Source organism: Phacochoerus africanus, chromosome 6 (genome assembly GCF_016906955.1).
Source record: "Phacochoerus africanus isolate WHEZ1 chromosome 6, ROS_Pafr_v1, whole genome shotgun sequence".
Taxonomy (NCBI): Eukaryota; Metazoa; Chordata; class Mammalia; order Artiodactyla; family Suidae; genus Phacochoerus; species Phacochoerus africanus.
The window spans coordinates 99,137,498-99,160,653 of NC_062549.1; the positions used below are offsets into that span (position 1 = coordinate 99,137,498).

Sequence of the window (23,156 nt, forward strand, 5' to 3'; positions counted from 1 at the left end):
TCTTCAAGAGAGCAAAACCAGAAAATACCAGGTCTCTTGAGGGCTGGGCCTTTATACCTCTGTATTGATCACTCACTTGATGTGGGAGATTTCCAGGAGGTATAACCTTGGGCAAGGCAAATTTCTTCAGTTGAGGCAATCTCCTACAAGTACTGAAGCTGAAGATCTTCTTCCAGCAGAGCTCCCAGCACTAAGGAATAAGTCTGGGTGGCGCATCACAGTGTCACTCCAACTCCAAACAGACCTGTGGTTTCAGTAGGACTCTGCACTCTTGTAACGACTTGACACAGAGGAAGTTGGGGAAAAAATACTCCAACCTCACTCTCCTCCAGACTTCCCATGTCCTGCCAGTGCCCCTCCCCCATGGACCAAATGCAGGGGAGTCACAGGACTTGATGCAGTGTTCATGTGCTTTGGGGGTCACAGAGCAGAATGGAGAAGGGTGAAGAGTGGATCTAGAGGGGCAACAGAAGATATTCAGCAGCAGAAGCTGAGTTGAGGTTTTGAACTTTAAAGACGTTGAATTAAATGATATCCTAGTGTATGCTTTTTATTGGCGTATTAAAGGAGTGTTCTGAACCAGGCTCTGATTCATTCCACTCCTTGCTCATTTGCCTTCATCTGCCTCCTAAGTCTTTTTTTTTTTTTTGTCTTTTCAGGGCCGCAACCGCAGCATATGGAGGTTCCCGGGCTAGGGGTCTAATCGGAGCTGTAGCTGCCGGCCTACACCACAGGTCATGGCAACACCGGATCCTTGACCCACTGAGCAAGGCCAGGGATTGAACCCGCAACCTCATGGTTCCTAGCTGGATTCATTTCCGTTGCGCCACCACGGGAACTCCCTACCTCCTGAGTTTTCAACCTCACTCTTCATTCTACCATTTTTTTGTTTCTTTAAAAATTTTTTCTCATGCTCCCATTTAAATCCTACCTCATTACTTTGGCTTAAAACATGTTTTGGTTCACGAGTTTGGTTTTTTTCCTATGTTTCATTCTTTCATTATTTATTTAGCCCCATCCATTAGCCTGGTAGTGTTCTTCATCCAGCCCCTTCCCAGGAACTTTTCTTTCTCTGTGCCAGCATCGTATTTATCTTGGCTTTTTGATGATGACTGGAAAGTTTCAAGGTACTGAGGTAATGGAGATAAGAGATGATATGAGGGTGGGCACAATGGGTATGGAGGTAAGGCCCACTGCGGTGGATCCCTGAATTCATGGCCTTTATTTATTTATTTATTTATTTCTGTCTTTTTGCCTTTTCTAGGGCCACTCTCTCGACATATGGAAGTTCCCAGGCTAGGGGTCAAATCGGAGCTGTAGCCGCCAACCTGCACCAGAGCCACAGCAACGTGGGATCCGAGCCCCGTCTGCAACCCACACCACAGTTCACAGCAATGCTGGATCCTTAACCCACTGAGCAAGGCCAGGGATTGAACCTGCAACCTCATGGTTCCTAGTCAGATTCGTTAACCACTGAGCCACGACGACGGGAACTCCCTCATGGCCTTTCTTCACATTCATTATTTTCAGCCCACTCACCCGTCCTGTCTACTGTGTTCTGATACAAAAGCCCACTATTTCATCCCAATAATCCTCTCTCCCTTGAAACTCTTTGGCTTCCATACATTTCCCCCCCCACAAATTCACCTCCTCTTTTCTTTCTACCCATTCCTCAATTTCTTTGACAACTTTGGTAGACGCCCCCTCTCCAACCTCTTTGCCTTCAACCATGTTTTGTTCTCCTTTGCCTGATAGTCTTTGTGTTTTTTTTAAATTTTTTATTAAAGTGTAGTTGATTTATAATGTTGTGCCCTGATAGTCTGATATATATTCTCTGTGTACATCTTATTTTATTTTATTGCCTTCAACTATCACTCTTATGTGGATGACTCCCGAATCTGAATCTCTTTCCCCAAACTCTCTTTGGGATTCCATTCCAGAGCGGCTAGTGGGATCAGAACATAGGACTTCTTCCTAAACTGGTACTAAAATATGCTTCCAGATTTCTTTGTAGCCCCTTTTCTCCTTCTCTTGTTTTTTCGTTTTTGACTCTTCCTTGAACTTTTCCTCCGTTCATTTTGGTTCAGTTTTATATCATCCTGGCTTCCTCTGGCCTGTATTCAAGCAAGCAAACAAACAAAATAGACCAACTCCAAATACTCACTCTCCCCCCCACCCCCACTTATACCAAAAGTAAAATACCCCATTTTATACCAAAACCTCTCCCTTTCCCCCTTTGTTTTCATCCTCACAAAATTTCCTTTTCTGGGAATTCAAAGGAAACACTTGGCAAGGAAAAGGCAATCACTATTTCGTTTTCCTTTAAAGTATTTAGCATGCCAAATACAAAATATTTACATTTTAAATGTAAGCCCCTTTGAGGAGCTGTGTGTCTGTGTGGGAGGAGGGGTGACAGTGGAGTGGTTAGAAGTGTGTTCAGAAACCCTAAGGTCTCTAACATAAGAAACTGGAAAAATAGCACACACTCAGCGCTGGGCAAGGTAGGAATAATAATTCACCCACTTCCTTCCCCAAATCTTCTGGAATACCTTTGGGTATTTATCCTGAGAAAGGTGTAAGGGAATGGAAAAGACAGAATGTAAGTAAGAACTAAGAAAAGCTAGACTTTCAAGAAAAGAAAAAAAAAAGTCACTCTTATCCCGGTTTTATATTCTACATTGACAGACTTTTAAAAGCACATTTAAACTACAGATTTCCATGGAAACCAACCAGAGGGATTTTAGAAAGGAGAGGCATTGCTGTACCATTTCTATGCACACTGATGTCTGATTTTCATTGGGCCAGCATTGTTTTCCCTCCAAGGTCTTAGTGTTTATTACAGTAACAATTACCTCAGCAACCATTCCTCCAGGGCAGATTTATTTAAAGGTGCCTAACTTATTCACCCAACTGTTTTCAAAATCATTTAGTCCTTCATGGAGGAAGTTAAAAGACCATCTCTACGCTGCTTTGGTTCTGCACCAGAAGCTTATCTTCAGCAGGACAGTGCCACGAAGGCATGCTTTTTATGTGACGTGCACGTTGCTGTGTACCTTGGCTACAAAACAGGAGTGTGCTTTAAAACCGCCAAGAGCCAGTGGGTGCCATGTGCTGAATTATGTCTTGCAACTTCCGCACGTAAGACGGATGCTTTCTTCCTTCCTTTAACGCTAAGAACAAACAAAATAAAAACAAAAACAAAAAGAAATCCAACAGGCTTCAAAACCGTCCGATCGCCTAGGGAAAGCGCGCCAATCACACAAAGAAAAGGAGGGGGGCTACTGGGATTCAAAATCATCTCCCCGGGACGAACATCTTCCTGGGCCTATCGGAGTTAACTGCGCGCTTGGTCGTAGCCAATAGACACAGCGTTTCTGGTTCAGGTCCGCCCTGAAGACTGATAGACATTTATGTAGCCCAGTGGCATAGTGAGATGCTGAAGAATCAACCAATACATTCGGAAGGTGGGTGGAGTATAGGCCAGGGGGTTGGCGGTGCCGTGTCATGGAGGCTCAGTCTCCGAGCAGCCATTGAAGGGGAAGGAACTGCGGGTGTGTGTATGTGTGTGTGCGCGTGTGAGTGCGCGCGCGAGTGTGTGGACAAGGAGGTGGGGGCAGCCGAGTTAAGAGTCCTAACTCCTTGGACTCCATTTGCTATTCTCTTTTTTCTCCCACACACCTATCTGGTGGTGGTGGGCGTTTAAATTTGCTTTTATTTTCATTCATTTTGAAATCTTTTAAAATTTTAGGGTTGGGGGGTAGTGAGAGGCAGGAAAGGGTAAGGGAGGAGAGTAATAGCAGAAAAGCAGGAGTAGGTCATGGAGATGAAGAAGAGGATTAACCTGGAGTTAAGGGACAGAGCCCCGGAGGAGGTGAGATGACTCAGCCCCCTCCCCTTCCCCACCAGCCCTGTATTCGGAGGATGGGGTTTCGGGGGGTCCGGGTGGGTATGTGGGGAGCAGTAATGAATTAACCCCCATCTGGGGTTAGAGCTGGGGGGAAAGGTTTGATTTTAACTTTTAAATCATTAAAATCTTTTACTTAAAATGGCGAAGGGTTTAAGTTTCTAGGGGCGTTTTTGTGCGTGCTTGGGGGCTTAGCCCCTTTCTCCTCTCTTCGAGTCCGGCGTTTTGGCCTCGTGGGGGCGGGAAGCGGAGTCTTGGGGGCCGCTCCGCCGCTTCGCTCCCCGGGTTCCTCCTTCTTGGGGCCGGCTGCGTGGGCGCGACCCCCCAGTCCCACTCGCTTCTGTCGCAGCCATCGTTGTCTGAGAAGTTAGTTCAACTTTTCTGCAGTACTTCCAACTCTTTTTTTTTTTTTGGAGAGGGGTGCCCTCGGCCTCGAGGCCCCTGGCCGTCCGACGTCCCGCCGGACGCGGGGCTGGGGTCGCTCGCCGGGTCCATAGACTGCCGGCTGCCGGCGGCGCCCACTCCCCCGGGAAGCACCGCGCGCCGACCGCCGCCAGGCGGAATCTGGGTCAGCGGCCAGTTTCTCCGGCCGCGGGCAAGTTTTGGGACTCGTCGTAGTGACTGGAGGTGGGGAGGGGACACGAGGCTTTATCCTCTTCTTCCCCCCCGCGGTGTAACGAAATTCGGCGTGTCGTGTCGTGCTGGCGGCGACTCCGACTTTGATCCCTGGAGACGGTTTCAGAGAACTCAACAAATGGGTCGTAGGAGTTTCGTGTTTTAAAGATGGGTTCGGCGAAACTAAATGATGCGCTCTCGCAGCTGTCGCTTTAGTTAAAGAGACGGGGTTGGGAGGGGCCACGTGAGGCGGGGTCGCGGTCAACTTTTCGGGGTCGGGCGGGAGGCGTTTCCGCCTCCTTTCCGAGGGCGCAGGATCGGCTTCACCCAGCCCTCCCCGCCAGGGGCGGAGGCACTAGGGGAACGCGGGCTGGGAGGCGACCCCTTTTTTCCTTGGGGAGTCCCCGCCCCTTGTGGGGTTTCCCGTCGGTCGGAGCGGCAGGTCCGCGAGAGCGGGGCCGGCGGCCAGCGAGTAACTCGCACTTCTGGTTGCGGAGGAAAACGTCTAAAGCCTTCCTAATTGCGGCCTCTGAAATAAAACCCTAGAATTGCGATAAGAGGGGTATGATTTTTTTCAGCATGAGTGAAGGTGGAGCCTGTGCACAGCAGCATGGAGGATGCGGTGGGTCTGTTGGGTGGGCTATGGCAGCGTGAGCAGCGGGAATCCAAGATCGTTATGAATTTTTTAAAAAGTCTCTGTTTCTCTGAAATTTGGTAGGGGGCAGGGAAGAGGAAAGAGTCACTGCTATCATCCTAGAGATTCCCTTGAGGTTTTTTAGGGCCTACTCTTCAGGAGATTCAGGAAAAGACAAAATCAAAGTTTAAAAACCTGTGCCGCAGGAACACACATTTCACATGCTCCTTTATGTCTTGGGTTGGAACAGTGAATTTCTCTCTCTTCCCCCACTCTTTTACCTGTCCTATCCGTAAGTAATTTCCTTGCCTGTTTTGGGGAGTGCTGAATGTTGACATTTTGCAGCCTCTCCTTCTTCCCCTGTGGTGTAATAACGGTCTCTTCTGTTTGTATGGCCCTTTACAGTTTGCAAAGCACTCTTCATGTTTATTTACTTTCCTCCCTCCTACAAACTTGTGAGTTGCGTGGTATTGTTCTAGAATCCAAAGTAGCAAACGGAGTCCCAGGGCAGTGAAGTTACTTACTCCAGTGGAAGAACTGGTTTTTTTGACACCTAATCCAGTGGCCCCCTCTCCTCCACTCAGCCCCAGCACATACTCTGTGACTGACCCTCGACAATCATTCTTACCCCCTGGGCCTTGGCTTCCTCATCTTTAAATAGATTTTGATGCCTTCTTTGTTTACTGAAATAATTACATCATGTTTAGAGAAAGTGGTATTCTTTCTCGTTAAATTGTCATTAATTTTTAGGTCTCAAAATACCTCAGACATATTTTTGCATTGAGGATGGAGAGCCAGGATTTCCTGCCTCCCTCTTAAGATTCATTCCATTTAGGCCACACCAGAAAGTTTTGTTCTACAACTCTGACCTAGTAGAGGCTCCAGCAGCCTCCTCCCAAGACTGGGGAAAAGTCACAGAAATGCTACCAGGGTGGCAGGGAAAAATAACATTTTTGTTAAGGATGTGTTCTGGGTGATACTGTTTGGCCTCGATATTAGAACAAATAGCATCCGGAAGCTGGGCTGTCTCAGAAGGAGCTTTCTTCCAACCTTTCTTCATGAAGGGTAACAAGGTATTTTTGAGTTGTGACGTTTATCAACCAAAGATAAGGGTGTTTATCTTTCTTCTCTCTGCTGTTTTAGGACTCACTTAAATCCTTTTTCGGTAGCCTGGATATCACCTCACTGCTTAAGTATATGCCCTGGTGTTGAGAGTCCTTTTCACAAGGGTTAGAAACAGGTTTCACATGGGACCTTCTTCAAAGTTTTATTTTTTATTCAATTTAAGATTTTTTATTAGTGATTTGAAGCAGGCATTGAATTTCTTTTGCCTTCCCCCCCCCCCCCCCCCCCGCTTTTTAGAGCTGCTCTCAGGGCATATGGAAGTTCCCAGGCTAGGGGTCGAATTGGAGGCACAGCTGCCAGCCTATGCCACAGGCATGCCAGATGCAAGCTGCATCTGTGACCTACACCACAGCTCACAGGAATGCCTGGTCCTTAACCCATTGAGCGAGCCCAGGGATCAAACCCGCAGCTTCATGGTTCCTAGTCGGATTTGTTTCCACTGCGCCACAATGGGAACACTGGGCATTGAATTTCTTAGTCCGGGTTTCAATTTAAAAGTTTAACTTATAATGATGACTAGACTGTATTTCAGTGTGGGGGGAGAATGAAAAGGATCTATGTAAGGAGACTGGTAGTTTTAACATTCTCATTTCCAGAGTGTTAGGACCCACGTCTTTTGCTAAACAGACTGCAAACTAAAGAATCACTCATATTCTCTCTTACAGGTGACAGAGTTGGTCCTTGATAATTGCCTGTGTGTCAATGGGGAAATTGAGGGCCTGAATGATACTTTTAAAAAACTGGAGTTTCTGAGTATGGCTAATGTGGAACTAAGTTCACTGGCCCGGCTGCCCAGCTTAAATAAACTTCGAAAGGTAAGTTGGCATTAGGCATGAAAGCATCATGATTTTGATGCCAAGGGTGTATATATTTTTTGGCCAAATGAAATGACTATTCTGCCTTTTAATTAGAATGTTTTGGAATTCCCGTCGTGGCACAGTGGTTAATAAATCTGACTAGGAACCATGAGGTTGTGGGTTCGATCCCTGGCCTTGCTCAGTGGGTTAAAAGATCCGGCGTTGTTGGGAGCTGTGGTGTAGGTCGCAGACGCGGCTCGGATCTGGTGTTGCTATGGCTCTGGTGTAGGCCGGTGGCTACAGCTCCGATTAGACCCCTAGCCTGGGAACCCCATATGCCGCAGGAGCAGCCCAAGAAATGGCAAAAAGACAAATAAATAAATAAATAAATAAAAAATCTTCGATGAGGCCTAAACATTATTTGTTTTCTCCCCATGTTGGATATGTAGTTGGAACTTAGTGACAATATAATTTCTGGAGGCTTGGAAGTCCTGGCAGAGAAATGTCCAAATCTTACCTACCTCAATTTGAGTGGAAATAAAATCAAAGATCTCAGTACAGTAGAAGCTCTGGTAAGTGGAACGGTTTGTCTCTGGACTTGCTTTTTTTTGGTTGAATTTTCTGAGATTTGCTTGTGTTTACTGATTCGTATATTTCACTCTTTTGAAACTTTTGAATTTCTTCTGTATTATGATTTAGATTGTTACTACTTTGTTTTTCTTTGGAGTAAAACTTTCAGATACATTTTTTTAAATTTATTTTTTTATTTTTTTGTATAGTGATTTTTATTTTTTTCCATTAAAGATGGTTTACATTGTTCTGTCAGTTTTCTACTGTACAGCAAGGTGACCCAGATATACCTACATGTATACATTCTTTTTTCTCACATTATCATGCTCTATCATAAGTGACCAGACATAGTTTCCAGTGCTACACAGCAGGATCTCATTGCTAATCCATTCCAGAGGTAATAGTCTGCATCTGTTAACCCCAAGCACCCATCCATCCTACTCCCTCCCTCTCCCCAGATACATTTTTAAATCAATGAGAAATTTATTTTATCTTCAAGAGTTGACTATCTTGTTTTGAAATTTCCAGCATTTTGTCAAATTCTATTCCATTTTTTTCCTTCCTGATTTTTTTTTGTCTTTTTAGAGGCGCATCTGTGGCACATGGAGAGTCTCGGACTAGGGGTCTAATCGGAGCTGTAGCCGCCGGCCTACACCACAGCCACGCAAGGCCAGTTCTGAGCTGCGTCTGCAATCTACACCACAGCTCATGGCAACGCCGGATCCTTAACCCACTGAGCAAGGCCAGAGATCAAACCCGAAACCTAGTCAGATTCCTTTCTGCTGCACCATGGTGGGAACTCCCCTTCCTGATAATTATTATTACTATTGGCCATGCCTGGTGCACTTGGAAGTTCTTGGGCCAGGGATTGAACCTGAACTACGGTAGCGACCAGAGTCACTGTAGTGATGCTGGGTCCTTAACCTGCTGTGCCACAAGGCAACTCCTTTCTTGATTGTTTTTTGAGTTATATCATTATTTGCTTCTTTGTTTCCTGGTGTGAGGGAAGGAAAAAGAGATGAAGTGAAACTCTGAAAATTTACTGTTTTTTTTTTTTAAAGCGTGGGAGAAGGTTGAAATTGTTAAAAATAAGCTTGCCTGAATGTTATTGTTGTTGCCTGTTTATGTACAGATCCAGTCAACGAAGTATACTGAGTGCATACTGTAAGTAAGACATTAAGCCAAGTGCTAGAAATACAGCAGTGAACAAAACAAAGTTCCTACTTTTGTGGAGTTTACATGCCAGGGCCTCATTGAGAGAACTGGCTGTGCTTGATGTGATATAACCCTTCACAAAAATCCGAAATCATTCTCTTGATTTCAAGTTATATTGATTTTCTGGTTCATGAATTAAAAAGAAATAACATGACATTTAAAATCTTGAATGTAATTTTTAACTTTTTACTTTGCCAGCAAAATCTTAAAAAGTTGAAAAGTCTTGACTTGTTTAACTGTGAGATCACAAACCTGGAAGATTATAGAGAAAGTATCTTTGAGCTGCTGCAGCAAATCACATACTTAGATGGATTTGACCAGGAGGATAACGAAGCTCCAGACTCAGAAGAAGAGGATGATGAGGGTAATCTTTTTTTTTTTGCCTCAGCATACAGCAGCTGGATGTGGGATCTCAGTTCTCTGACCCCAGGATTGAACCCTGGGCCGTAGTGGTGAAAGCACTGAATCCTAACCACTAGACCACCAGGGAGCTCCCAATCCTTGTTAATATCATAAATGTGTCATAATTTTAGCCTCCACCCTAGCTAGCAAATTAGATTATATCTGGATATTTAGGTGTAGGGGAAAAAAAGATGTTAGTACAACAAGGAAAATTTAAAAACCCAATCATAGACCAAGTCCTGTGTTCATTCATATTTCTTATAGCTTTGGGGAATTTGATGATTATTATAATATTATGCTCCATGAAGTTATTATATTTGTGTAACCACCACCCAGTAAATGTGGCAACTTTTAAAATAGATTTGGGGGAAAAGAAAAATTCATCACAGAATTATCCATAAAAGTCACAAAGTAGAAACAACTCAGATGTCAGTGACTGATGAATGGATAAACAAAATGTAATGTATCCATACAATGGAATGTTGAATATATCAGCCCTAAAAATGAAGTGCTGATACATGTTACAATGTGAGTGAACCTTAAAAACAATTCTGCTAAGTGGAAGAAGCCATACTCAAAAAGCCACATTAATGACACCATTTATATGAAATGTCCCATAGAGACAAATTCATAGAGACAAAATAGATTAATGGTTGCCAGGGCTGGGGGAGAGGAGGATGGTGAGTGACTGCTAATGGATAGGGGTTTTTTTGAGGGGGTCATGGAAATGTTCTAGAGAGGTGAATACATTTTTGGATATATGAGTGACTAATAGATCAGATGGTAGAATAGCTATTGTTAGTAATGGGACACTGTTATCATTGGTTGAAAAGTTCTTATAAGAAGAAATTTTATGGATAAGCTATGTTATAAAATGATGGACAGGCAGGTTTTTGAAGTATTTTTGAAGTAAAACAAACTTTAGTACATGTAATGTTTTGATGAAAATCTATATGTTGGGGAAATTTCAATATTTAGACACCATATATTTCAGACAGTAAATATGGATGTTGTAAAAGGGAAATCTCCAAAATAATCACACGGAGATACTTTCCACCCACTTGCTTAAGAGTTTTAAGGGCCAGGGCAAAAAAGATCAACATACTAGCCAGAGACATTTGTCCAGACATTTGCTTATCTCTTAAAATATTTTAAAGATGGAGATGAAGATGATGAAGATGAAGAGGAAGATGAAGCTGGTCCACCTGAAGGATATGAGGAAGAGGAAGAAGAAGAGGAGGACGAGGATGATGATGAGGATGAAGATGAAGCAGGCTCAGAACTGGGAGAGGGAGAAGAGGAAGTAGGCCTCTCCTACTTAATGAAAGAAGAAATTCAGGTGAATAGACCTTCTTATGTGCATTGAAAATTATTTAGGCATAGGGTTATGTAATATAAAAAGTAAGTTGTGTAGAAATCAGAGTTGTTTCTAATTTGTGGATGTGTGTGTGTGTGTGTGTGTGTGTGTGTGTGTGTCTGCCTGTCTTTTTTCCACTGCCTCCCAGTTCATACGACATCCAGATAATCATGAACCCTGTGATTTTACCTCCCAGTTATCTTTCAGATTCATTCTGCCCTCAGCACCATGGTGTAGTGTACACATTTTACAATGTTTCCACGCCTGTTTCTACATTTATAAAAACGAGATTATACCAATCTCCTAGGGTCAATTTAAGGATTTAACAAAATAATATATGTAAAGAATCTAGTTGCTGGCACGTTGTGGGCACTCATGAAGACTTGCTTTTCCCCTAATTATTTCTTGACTTTACTCTTCTAGTACTTTTCTAAATGGTCTCTCTGAGAACAGCGGTTGCCACTTAGGTGTACCCTCCACAGTGTTTGCCTGCCTAGTCTGCATGCAAATGTGAGCCCATCACTAGCCTACTTGAAACCCTTTAATGTCTCTCTGTTGCCACCAGACATACAAGGCCTTTCATTATCTGGCCTCTGCTTCCTTCTCTAGCTTCATCTCCTTCAATACCAAATCAAATCATACATGAAGCTCTCATTGCCCTTCTCTCTATTCACACATTGTTTATCTAAAATGAGGTTCATGCCTTCTGATGAACTTTCTTTTTTTTTTTTTTTCAGGCAAAGATAAATACCGTAAAGTGTACTGATTTTATGTATAACTCCATGAAATGTTATATATGTACACATGTAACTACCACTCATATTATGCCTTGTGATTCTTTAAAAACTCAACTCTGGAGTTGCCTTATTATTGAAGTTTTCTATACTTTTTTTTTTTTTTTTTTTAGGGCTGGACCTGTGGCATATGGAAGTTCCCAGGTTGGGGGCCTAGGCCACAGCTCATGGCAACACCAGATCCTTAACCCACTGAGTGAGGCCAGGGATCAAACCCACATCCTTATGGATCCTAGTTGGGTTCATTAACCACTGAGCATGAAGGGAACTCCCACCTATACCTTTTAGTAGGTAATCATTCCATACTCTGTTACCTTTGAACTTTGGTTAGGTATCTGTTGCCTGTAGATGCTGTAAAAACTTGTTTATTTGGCCACTTTCTGTTAGATCGCTCCTTCAGGGAAGGGCCATTCATCTTCATATCTCTCAGCATCTAGTACATTGACTGGGACGTAGTAGGTTCACAGGAAATATCAGTTGATTTGAACAAATGATCTTTAGCCCCTGGGAGTTTAAATTATTTTCTCCCCATGTTAAATTATTGAATTTTGTTTTCATACTTCATAATTTAAAGTAATATTTATTATTAAAAAAAAATCTCTTATTTAGACTAGAAATTTTTAGTATTCTTATTTGTTCTAATGAATTTTACATTGGTTAGATAAGAATATCACAGAATAATGATGACTTCTCTCTGATACTGTTTAAAATATGAAACTCCTGGAGTTCCCGTTGTAGCGCAGTGGTTAACGAATCTGACTGGGAACCATGAGGTTGTGGGTTCAATCCCTGACCTTGCTCAGTGGGTTAAGGATCTGGCGTTGCTGTGAGCTGTGGTGTAGGTTGCAGATGTGGCTCGGATCCCGAGTTGCTGTGGCTCTGGTGTAGGCCCGTGGCTACAGCTCCGATTCGACCCCTAGCCTGGGAACCTGCATATGCCGCAAGAGCGGCCCAAAAAAGACAAAAAAAAAAAATTATGAAACTCCTGCAGAAAAAATGGGACTTAAACTTGTTTGGGGCCTTAGTGAGTTAGCAGCTTTAAAAATTTTGAGTATTTAAAGTATTCATGGAGGAAGGCAACCTATTCAGTTTATATCAGCATACAACTTGAGTATTTTTCCCCTAAGGTGTTTTTTTTTTTTTTTGTCTTTTTAGGGCCACACTCAGGCATATGGGGGTTCTCAGGCTAGGGGTCGAATCGGAGCTATAGTGGCCGGCCTACACCACAGCCACCGCAACATGGGATCTGAGCTGCGTCTGCGAACTACACCACAGCTCACGGCCATGCCAGATCCTTAACCCACTGAGCAAGGCCAGGATCAAACCGTGTCCTCATGGATACTAGTCTGGATACTAGTTGTTAACCACTGAGCCACGAAGGGAACTCTCCATTGTTTTAATTTACATAGTTAAATAATGGACTCCTTATTTTGTAATACTTTGACTTTTTATTTTCTTTGCCAATAAGTCCTCTTAAAGTCTAAATAATATTGAGTAATTCAAAAATGATCTTTAGCTAACTACAAATGTTTATATTTATTATTCCGTTGAAAATTGGGAAATACTAATTAAAAATGACATGGTCAAGTATAGAGCAAACATCTCTTAAGATAATACATACAACATTAAGTCAGTGTGGTACCCTGGGACCAGAAGTTTTCAATCATGATGAGATAATTTGGATGATTTTTAAAAAATAAGTCTTGTTTTCAGGAGCTAAGGGCCAGAGAAGCTTCAGAGACAGTAAGATTTTAAAAATAAATTAGAAGGAAATAGAAATAGTATTTGGTTAGCTATTTTTTCAAGTCTTATTCCTTTTTCTTTTTTTAATTAAAAATTTTATTTAATGTTTTTATTTTTTCTGTTATAGTTGTTTTACATTGTTCTGTCGATTTCTGCTGTACAGCAGAGTCACCCAGTTGTACATAATATATACCTTCTTTTTTTCATATTATGTTCCATTATATTCCATTACAAGTGATTGGATATAGTTCCCTGTGCTATAGAGCAGGTTGAGTCTTATTTCTATTTCCACTGCTCTTTAGAGGTAAAGAATTAATATGTATAAAGGACTTTATGTGTAGTATATTCCATTAAAAGTGGGGATGAGTGGAGTTCTCTTGTGGTGCAGTGAGTTAAGGATCTGTGGCTGTCGCTGTAATAGCTTGGGTCACTGTGTGGCGTGGGTGTGGTCCATTGCCCAGGAATGTCCATATGGCATGGCTGTAGCCCCAAAATAAATAAATAAATAAATAAATAATGGAGATGAGGACTTTGGAGGAACTGGAAATTATGATGTCCTCGTATTATTCATACTATACTTGAGGAATATCTCATGTTATTTCCCACTAATTGGGAATAGACCATGATCTTAACAGACTGAGTCTCTGCTCGTCTTATAGATGATATGTATATATATTTAAAAAAAATTTTTTGTCTTTATTTTTTAATTAAATTTTTTTTTGTCTTTTTGCTATTTCTTGGGCCGCTCCCGCGGCATATGGAGGTTCCCAGGCTATGGGTCGAATCAGAGCTGTAGCCCTCAATCTACACCACAGCTCATGGCAATGCCAGATCCTTAACCCACTGAGCTAGGGCAGGGATTGAACCTGCAACCTCATGGTTCCTAGTTGGATTCGTTTCCACTGCGCCACGAAGGGAACTCCCATAAGACATTTTCTAATAATTCTCATCAGTTCCAAAGAAACCATTCTGGTGTACAAGACAAACTGAGGCAAATAGTCTCTGAAAGGTGACTTACTGATTCCAATAAAAAGTATATATATATATATATATATATATATATTTTTTTTTTTGTCTTTTGTCCTTTTAGGGCCGCACCCACGGCATATGGAAGTTCCAAGGCTAGGGGACTAATCAGAGCTGTAGCCACCGGCCTACACAGAGCCACAGCAACTCGGGATCTGAGCTGAGTCTGCAACCTACACCACAGCTCATGGCAATGCCGGATCGTTAACCCACTGAACAAGGGCAGGGACCGAACCCGCAACCTCATGGTTTCTAGTCGGATTCGTTAACCACTGTGCCACTATGGGAACTCCTCTTTATTTTTTTTAAGGGTCACACTTGTCGCATATGGAAGTTCCCAGGCTAGGGATCAAATCAGAGCTACAGCTGCTGGCCTGCACCACAGCCACAGCAACATGGGATCTGAGGGCTTCTGCACGACCTATGCTGCAGCTGGAGGCACTGTTGGATCCTTAACCCACTGAGTGAGGCCAGGGATTAAACCCATATCCTCATGACACGGGTACTTAACCTGCTGAGCTGCAACAGGAACTTCAGCATATTCCCCTTTTTTTTTCCTTTTTTTAGGGCCACACCTTTGGCATATGGAAGTTCCCAGGTTAGGGGTCAAATCAGAGCTGTAGCTGCTGGCCTACTTCACAGCCACAGCAAAACAGGATCCTTAACCCACTGAGTGAGTCCAGGGATCAAACCCGCATCCTCATGGATACTAGCCAGGTTCTTAACCCACTGAGCCACAACAGGGAGTCATATATATGTTTAAAGGGCATGAAAACCTGAGTTGATTAATCACGTTTTGTTTAAAACAAAATCCAGAGAAGTAATTTGCTTTTTTTTTTTCGTCTTTTTAGGGCCACACCTGAGCCATATGGAAGTTCCCAGGCTAGGTAGGGGTTGACTTGGAGCTGTATCCACCAGCCTGCGTCACAGCCACAGCAACTTGGAATCTGAGGTGTGTCTGTGACCTACACCACAGCTCATGGCAATGCTGGATCCCTAACCCACTGAGCAAGGCCAGGGCTTAAACATGCCTCCTCATGGATACTAGTCAGGTTTGCTACCGCTGAGCCACAGCAGAAACTCCTAATATGCTTTTTTGACTTGGACTTTTCTAAATTATTATGAAATAAATGTGATCAGCATTTCAAGTTTTTTGTTTTTTTTTTGTTTTTGTTTTTTTAAGGCCACACCTGGCATATGAAAGTTCCCAGGAGTTGAATCCAAGCTGTGGCTGTGACCTGTGAGCCACTGCAGTCAGATTCTTAATCCAGTGCACAACAGGAACTCCTCCTTGCAGATTGGATGTTTAAAATGTCCTTTTCTTTCTCCTTCTTTTCCTTCCCCTACTCTTCCCTCCTCTCTCTGCTCTCTTCTCTACCCCTTTTCTCTTTCTTTTTTTCCTTCTTTAGTGTAAGCCTGCACATTCTCCTGATTTTTACTGTAGTTTTTTAGCTTATTTGCTATTCCATCTATTGCTTATGTGCCCTGTGGCGTGGATGCCCTGGTATGGAATGTTTAATTGTTTGCACTTATATAAGAATTATTTCTGATGTATTTATCATGTAGTTTATTTACTCCGGGGCTTCAAGCTAAATGCCGGAAAAATAGGTTCTGCTTAGTATTTCTAGACACAAACAGAGCTGTGGATGCTTTGTAAAGGGTGGGTTGTCCCAGTTTTTCCTAACTACCTAGCAGTTCTCTCGTTTTCTTTAGGGCCACACCTGCATCATATGGAAGTTCCATGCTAGGGGTTGAAGGTTGAATTGGAGCTGTAGCTGCCAGCCACAGCTATAGCCACGCTGTATCTGAGCCTCATTAGTGACATACACCACAGCTCACGGCAGTGCCAGATCCTTAACCCACTGAGCGAGGCCAGGGATCAAACCCATGTCTTCATGGATACTAGTTGGATTCGTTAACACAACGGGAACTCCTACCCAGCAGTTCTTGACAGTTGCCAATTAAACTCTTTTTAAGGAAGAATAAACTATTTTTGGGTTGAAGTGGGGGCCCTGGATTGGTTCCATTTTTTCAAACATATGCTAGAAGTTAACAGTTTGGAACACAACGAAACTCAAGGCAATAAAAGTATAAAGGGTCTAAATAACAAAAGGCATTTTCATTGTAGGAGAGTATTCAAGCTGTTATTCTAAATCTATTTTCTCTTTTATATTCAATTTTCTGGTAGCTTATTGATCTATTTTTTTTCCTGAGTCCATAGCAGATGAAAGTTAAAATAGTAACTAATTATAAAAAAGAAGGCATAAAAACTAGGAAAAGATACTACTCAAAGCAGAGGCCAGGGTCATTTTAAAAAGGAGAAAACTAAGTTCTCTGGTGGCCTATGGTTTAAGGAGATGGTGTTGTCACTGCCGTGGCTCAGATCACTGCTGTGGTGCAGGTTCAGTCCCTTACCCGGGAACTTGCACATGCCTATGGGTAGGACCCCCCCCAAAAAGGGAGAAAACCACCTTACATTATAAGGCTTTGAGAGAATTGGCATATACTGATATTAGCATACTACTCATGGTCACAGTGGTGACTTTAAATCTTAGCTATCCAGAATAAGAGTTGTAGATCAAGTTTTATTGTGATTTTTTATTGACATCTGCTATTTTAGATGAGTAGATTTTTAGGTGTAGAAGGAACTTAGAGATCTTTCTATATGAATACTTTTCTTTCATTGATTGGAAAACTGAGGTCCAGAGAGATTAACTGACTTATTCAACACATATAACTGTGTAGAGGCTTAGATTCAGGTAATTCGTTCCTCAATCTATAAAGCAGAAGACTCTGTCTTTGAAGTAGTCAAAAGTTACTCTGACCATTAGCCAGCAGGCACATTGTGTGGCTAGTGGTTATTGCGTTGGACAGCACAGATAGAGAACATTTCTATTGTTGCAGCAAGTTCTCTTGAACAAAGCTAACTCTCTCAAACATAATTTATTTTCATAAGAAACTAGATTTAGTTGGGTTTTTAAAAAAGACCTGTTTAAGTTAGGCAGAGGTTGTCACAACACAGAATGACCATGGTTGTTTTTGCTTTTGTTGGAATGTATTATTATCAAACAGTGAAAAGTCCATGTCATGGCTTATTTATTTATCAAACTGAAAAATTTTTTAATTGAAGTATATTTGATTACCATGTTGTGTTAGTTTCTGGTGTGCAGCACAGTGATTCAGTTATCCATATATATACATGTCCTTTTCCATTATGGTTAATTACAGAATATTAAATATAGTTCTCTGTGCTATGCATTAGGACTTTGTCGTTTATCGGTTTTATATATGTTTGTATCTACTAATCCCAAACTCCTAATTTATCCCTCCCCCACCTCCTTTCCCCTTTGATAACCGGAAGTTTTTCTGTGTCTGAGTCTTTCTGTTTCATCAGTAAATTCATTTGTGTCATATTCAAACTGAACATTTGACTTTCAAGGATGAAGAAGATGATGATGACTACGTTGAAGAAGAAGAAGAAGAGGAGGGTAAGTTACATTAGCCATTCAAAAATCCTAAAATTAAAACTATTATTCATGGATTTTAAAAGAATGAATCTATAATTTAAATTATTACTGATTATTGATTTTGGTAACATATCATAAACTGCGTGAAAGGTAAAAACTTTTTTGTTTCATATTTTTTTGGTAACACTCTTGGCATGTGGAAGCTTCCAGGCAAGGGATCGAACCTGTGCCACAGCGGTGACAATGCCAGATCCTTGACCACTAGACCACCAGGGAAATCCTAGAAAGCTTTTTTTTTCCCTTTGTTTTTAGGCCTGCACTTGTGGCATATGGAGGTGCCCAGGCTAGGGGTTGAATTGAACCAGAGCTGTAGCTGCCAGCCTATGCCACAGCCACAGCAACACCAGATACAAGAGCCACATCTGCGACCTATACCGCAGCTTGTGGCAATGCCTGATTCTTTTTTTTTTTTGCTTTATAGGGCCGCACTTGTGGCATATGGAGGTTCTCAGGCTGGGGTCGAATCGGAGCTACAGCAAAGCTGCATCTGCGGCCTAGACAATAGCTCACTGCAAGGCCAGATCCTCAACTCATTGAGCGAGGCCAGGGTTTGAACCTGCAACCTCATGGTTTCCTAGTTGGATTCGTTTCTGCTGTGCTATGATGGGAAATCCGCAATACCGGATTCTTAACCCACTGAGCAAGGCCAGAGAGGAAACATGCATTGTCATGGATACTAGTCAGGTTCTTAACCTGCTGAGCCACAGCAGGAACCTCCTATAAATCTTTTCTTTTCTTTTTTTTTTTTTTTTTTTGTCTTTTTGCCATTTCTAGGGCTGCTCTCACGGCATATGGAGGTTCCCAGGCTAGGGGTCGAATCTGAGCTGTAGCCACCGGCCTACGCCAGAGCCACAGCAACGCGGGATCCGAGCCGCATCTGCGATCTACACCACAGCTCACGGCAACGCCAGATCCTTAACCCACTGAGCAAGGCCAGGGATCAAACCCGCAACCTCATGGTTCTTAGTTGGATTTGTTAACCACTGCGCCACGACGGGAACTCCTAAAACTTTTCTTAAAGAGGAATTTTCTAAGGGCATTTATTAATTCCATTTTCAAAGAAAAAAACAGCTTATAACATTTATTTTCAAAACAGGAATAAAGAGATAATGAAAAAATGAACTCAATTTATTATTTTTTAAGGGCCTTTCATTTTGGAGAGGTTGATGTCTTACTTTTTTTAAAATTTTTTTATTTTTTTGCTTTTTAGGGCCACACCTGCAGCATGTAGAGGTTCCCAGGCTAGGGGTCAAATCTGGAGCTGTAGCTGCTGGCCTATACCATAGCCATAGCAACGCAGGATCCGAGCTGTGTCTGCGACCTATATGAGAGCTCAGGACAATGCCAAATCACCGACCCACTGAGCGAGGCCAGTGATTGAACCCACGTCCTCATGGATACTAGTCAGATTCGTTTCTGCTGAGCCACGATGGGAACTCCTCCTTTTTTTTTTTTTTTTTTTTAATTTTTTTAATCCTCTTTTTAGATTTGCTCTCTGGTTCTCTTTACCTAGGTCTTTCAAAAAAAAAAAATTCCCTTTTAATTCCGTTAATGTCAAGCCCTTAATTTCTTGTTCTGTACTTCATGATTTGGCCACAAGGGTGCATAGCAAGCTGTCATTATTTATAGATATCTAAGTCCGATAAGGCTGTTTCAATACTGACATTGAAAGTAATGCAGAGAGGAAACTTCACCTATAATTTTCTTATGCCATTAACTTTTCACTAAAATTCAATACTTTGGAGCTTAACAAATATTTTTTAAAATTAAGTATTTTACAATTTCCTTTTACTCATTTTTTAAAATTAAGTATTTTACAATTTCCTTTTACTCTTTCAGAAGAAGAAGGTCTTCGAGGGGAAAAGAGGAAACGAGATGCTGAAGATGATGGAGAGGAAGAAGATGACTAGATTATCCTAAGACAAGATTCCCTAACGTTCCTGGGTGTGCAAAAGAGTGATCACATCTTCTTTGTTTCTTCATGTACCATAGCTATCCTTACAGAAGATAACGTGTAACTTTTTATAGGAAAAGTGTGGTTTTACTATTTTTGCCTTATCATTCCAAATAAGATTAACTAGTCTGTTAATGATCATATTGTAAGTAGAGAAATCTTCATTGACCCCATTGTGAAATTCCCTAGCAATTTATTTAGAATCTTAACTTTTCTAATTAAAGCTCACTGTATTAGCCAATTTTAGCATAATTAAAACATGATCGCTTTTACACAGTGTAGTATGGTGCATTTCATTCATAAGGTTTTAAAGTTATTTATAAATTAACCGAAATCACAGTTGGCTGGAATCTGGAATGAAAATAGTCTCTTGAATGATAGCTTGGTTATTTTATTAGAGGTGACCCAGAGATCTTGTAGTTTGAAGGCAATGACTTTTGGCTGAGGGTGTTTGAGGTTGCTTTTTCTCACATGAATGGTTTGGAAAGTAGGAGCAGAATAGTAAAGGTTCTATTCAAGAATATAGTTCATGGCTTTTATGGAGGTTTCTGAAACCTTTTAAAGCCATGTGACTAATAAGATTTTAGTTTTGAAGAAAAAATTGCTTATACTGAGGTCGGAGACATGTAGATGTGAGACCTCTCCTGAAGCTGAAGATCATGACATGCCAACAGTTGTGTATCTTGTTTTAAGTGTGCATTCTTTGTTTTCCTCTCAGTGATCACCTCCCTTCCTTGTTTCATGTCCTTCTTAAAAAAGAGTTGGGAAACTTAGAGATACCCAGGACAACTTTGTCTTATACCTCAGCCACCTTTCCAACCTGTCTCAGTTTTAAACAAGCTAAGTGAAAGAAATTGAGTATTTTCTCAGATACAAATATTACAAGTACAGTTTTATGCAATGGACTGCTTACTATAAATCTTGGTTGGCAAGATGTATAGACTGTATTAGAAGGATGAAGAAAGAAAAGAAACAGAAGAGCCTCTTGGAAGCAGCATTAGTGTTCCTCAAAAGTCAGAACAATTGCCTGTTGATAATGAATGAGACATTCAAATCAGAGTAGCTTCCCAAATGATTTAGATACCACTCTGTTTCTAATCTTTCTGAGTAGCCCCTTTAATTATTCTTCCTATAGTTTTAAAGCATTACCAAGTATAGCATTTAATTGGAACTTACTGGATATTTGGAAAGATGTTTGAAACTAAATATTAAAATTTCAATTTGTTTTCAAGTGGATGTCCATTAAAAATAGAAAAATATCTGGGATTAAGTGTGAGTGTGTGTTTTCTTACATGGCTACTAAATATAATATTGTATGAGTAGACAAGTACATCTCCCTTTTTTTGTTGTTGTGGAGGCTCCATGTTCAAGGCAGTTACTTTTTACATCTCGGCTATCAAATTTTTTCTCCCTTCATTTTGAATATTTGTAAGTTTTTTTAAAAGTTAGTATCAAATTAATTGAAGTTGCACTTCCAGACTTGGATGTGTTTATATTACTGAGTATGGTATTGCTTCTCTTTTTTAGTTTGAAATGTATGACTTGGAGTTTTAAAGTGAAAAATGACAAAGTTATTTGTGGATAAACTAAAAAGGTTGCTTAACTGAAAGCTGTTGGTATAAGTTTAATGTGGGGGTTAGAATCTCCAAAAGGCTAACATTTTACTCTTTCAAAACAATTATAATGCCCTGTTTTAGTCCCTAAAAATTCTCATTGCAGAATATGCCCGCTTATAAAATTCTTATTTTGAAAATTAAATCTATATGTTGACTTCCTTATCAATCATCTTGTTGTGCAATCAAAATTAGAGTTCTTTGATTTGAAAACAACACTTAGAGCCTCCAAATAACTTTAAGATTTGTTTAGCTTTGTGGGTGGTATTTTCATGCGAATAAGTAAGGGTGGGTTTTATATCTTATAGAAGTTTTTGGTCCTATTTTAATGCTCTTTGTATGGCAGTATGTATATAGTGTGCTAAATTCCTCAAAGCTCTCCTTAAAAACTTTGAAGTTAATACTTTTGTGCAACTGTGTTTTGAATAAAGCCATGACAGTGTTAAAACAAACAAAAAAATGCAGTACTTCTGACTATTCTTTTATTGTTTCTGACTGTACTGTTTTTTTTTTTTTTCTGTGACTGCTGTTAACTTAAAGTTTTGAAACCGAATTGCTTCAAATAAATTGAAGATTTGTTGTTAATGCTTAGTTTCACTGTATGACATTCATTTTTTGAACATCACCATTGGGGACTTTGAAGGGTTTTTTTAAAAACTGAGAATCAGCCTGAAAGTTAACATTCAACACTTGGATATGATATGAGGTATTACAATGTAATAGTGTGACTAATCTCCCTTATTAGCTTTTCCCAAGGAGCAGAAAAAAATTAATTTTCCTTTTTTTTCTTCTTTTTAGGGCTGCACCCAAGGCATATGGAGTTTCCTAGGCTAGGGGCCAAATTGGAGCTACAGCTGCCAGCCTACACCACATGCACAGCAACGCAGGATCCCTAACCCACCGAGGGAGGCCAGGGATCAAACTCACAAACTCACGGTTCCTAGTCTGATTTGTTTCTGCTGTGTCACCATGGGAATTATGATAAGTGATTGTTAAAATGTTTCATTTGTAGATAATTCTGGAATCTATAAAGTTAAGGTGTAAGTATATAATGTTAAATAATGTTTTCATGATTGCTTCACAGTTTAATATTGAAAGGGCGAGTGCCCATCATGGCACAGCAGAAATGAATCTGACTAGGAGCCATGAGGTTTTGGGTTCGATCCCTGGCCTCACTCTGGTGTTGCCATGAGCTGTTGTGTAGGTCGCAGATGTGGCTTGAATCTGGTGTTGCTGTGGCTTTTTTCTTTTTTTCTTTTTAGGGCTGCACCCGAGGCATATGGAGGTTCCTAGGCTAGGGGTCGAATTGGAGCTACAGCTGTGGGCCTACACCAGAGCCACAGCAATGCATGATCCAAGCTGTGTCTGCGACCTACACCAGGGTTCACGCTGGATCCTTAATCCGCTGAACGAAGCCAGGGATCAAACCTGAAACCTAGTCGGATTCATTTCCTCTGTGCCACAATGGGGATTCCCTTTGGTGTATATTTTAAATCGAGGCTTTGGAATGTGACGTTTAGTCTTCCCATTGCTGAAAACTTCTCTTCTGCTGTTCCTAGTCGTGGATGCAATGATATTTTGCAGCTGTTGCTTAATAATACATTCTACTACTGCATTCCTTTTTCATGTACTAATCAGCCTAAGATTTGAGAACCTGGATTGGGAAATTTGGCCTGAGGCAACTACTTGGGTTAACTACTAGTCTACAGAATAGCCCTAACTTGAAGGAGAACAGGTTTTACAACAAAATGGAAATTAGAAAGTGATTTCCAGGAGAATCTTTAAAATGGCTTTATATACTGGTAACATACTTTTATACAAATCTAGTTTGGGGGGGGGGGTGGTAAGACCCTGAAGCAGGTTATCGTCTAACAGCAGAT

The 23,156-nt window shown here is 41.2% G+C and overlaps 1 protein-coding gene across 2 annotated transcripts; it reads left to right on the top strand.

The window, feature by feature from the left end:
* The first annotated feature begins 3,496 nt into the window (after nucleotides 1-3,496).
* On the top strand, nucleotides 3,497-21,861 carry ANP32E (acidic nuclear phosphoprotein 32 family member E). 2 transcript variants are annotated; one of them, XM_047784772.1, is made up of 7 exons: nucleotides 3,497-3,871; nucleotides 6,944-7,093; nucleotides 7,525-7,647; nucleotides 9,059-9,224; nucleotides 10,420-10,601; nucleotides 17,622-17,670; nucleotides 19,549-21,861. In XM_047784772.1, exons 1-7 carry the CDS (start codon nucleotides 3,818-3,820, stop codon nucleotides 19,617-19,619), a joined length of 795 nt encoding a protein of 264 aa, XP_047640728.1. In that variant the 5' UTR covers nucleotides 3,497-3,817; the 3' UTR covers nucleotides 19,620-21,861. The 2 variants fall into 2 exon arrangements, with proteins under 2 accessions (XP_047640728.1, XP_047640729.1); XM_047784773.1 differs by lacking the exon at nucleotides 3,497-3,871 and adding an exon at nucleotides 4,929-5,081.
* The last annotated feature ends 1,295 nt before the right edge of the window (nucleotides 21,862-23,156 follow it).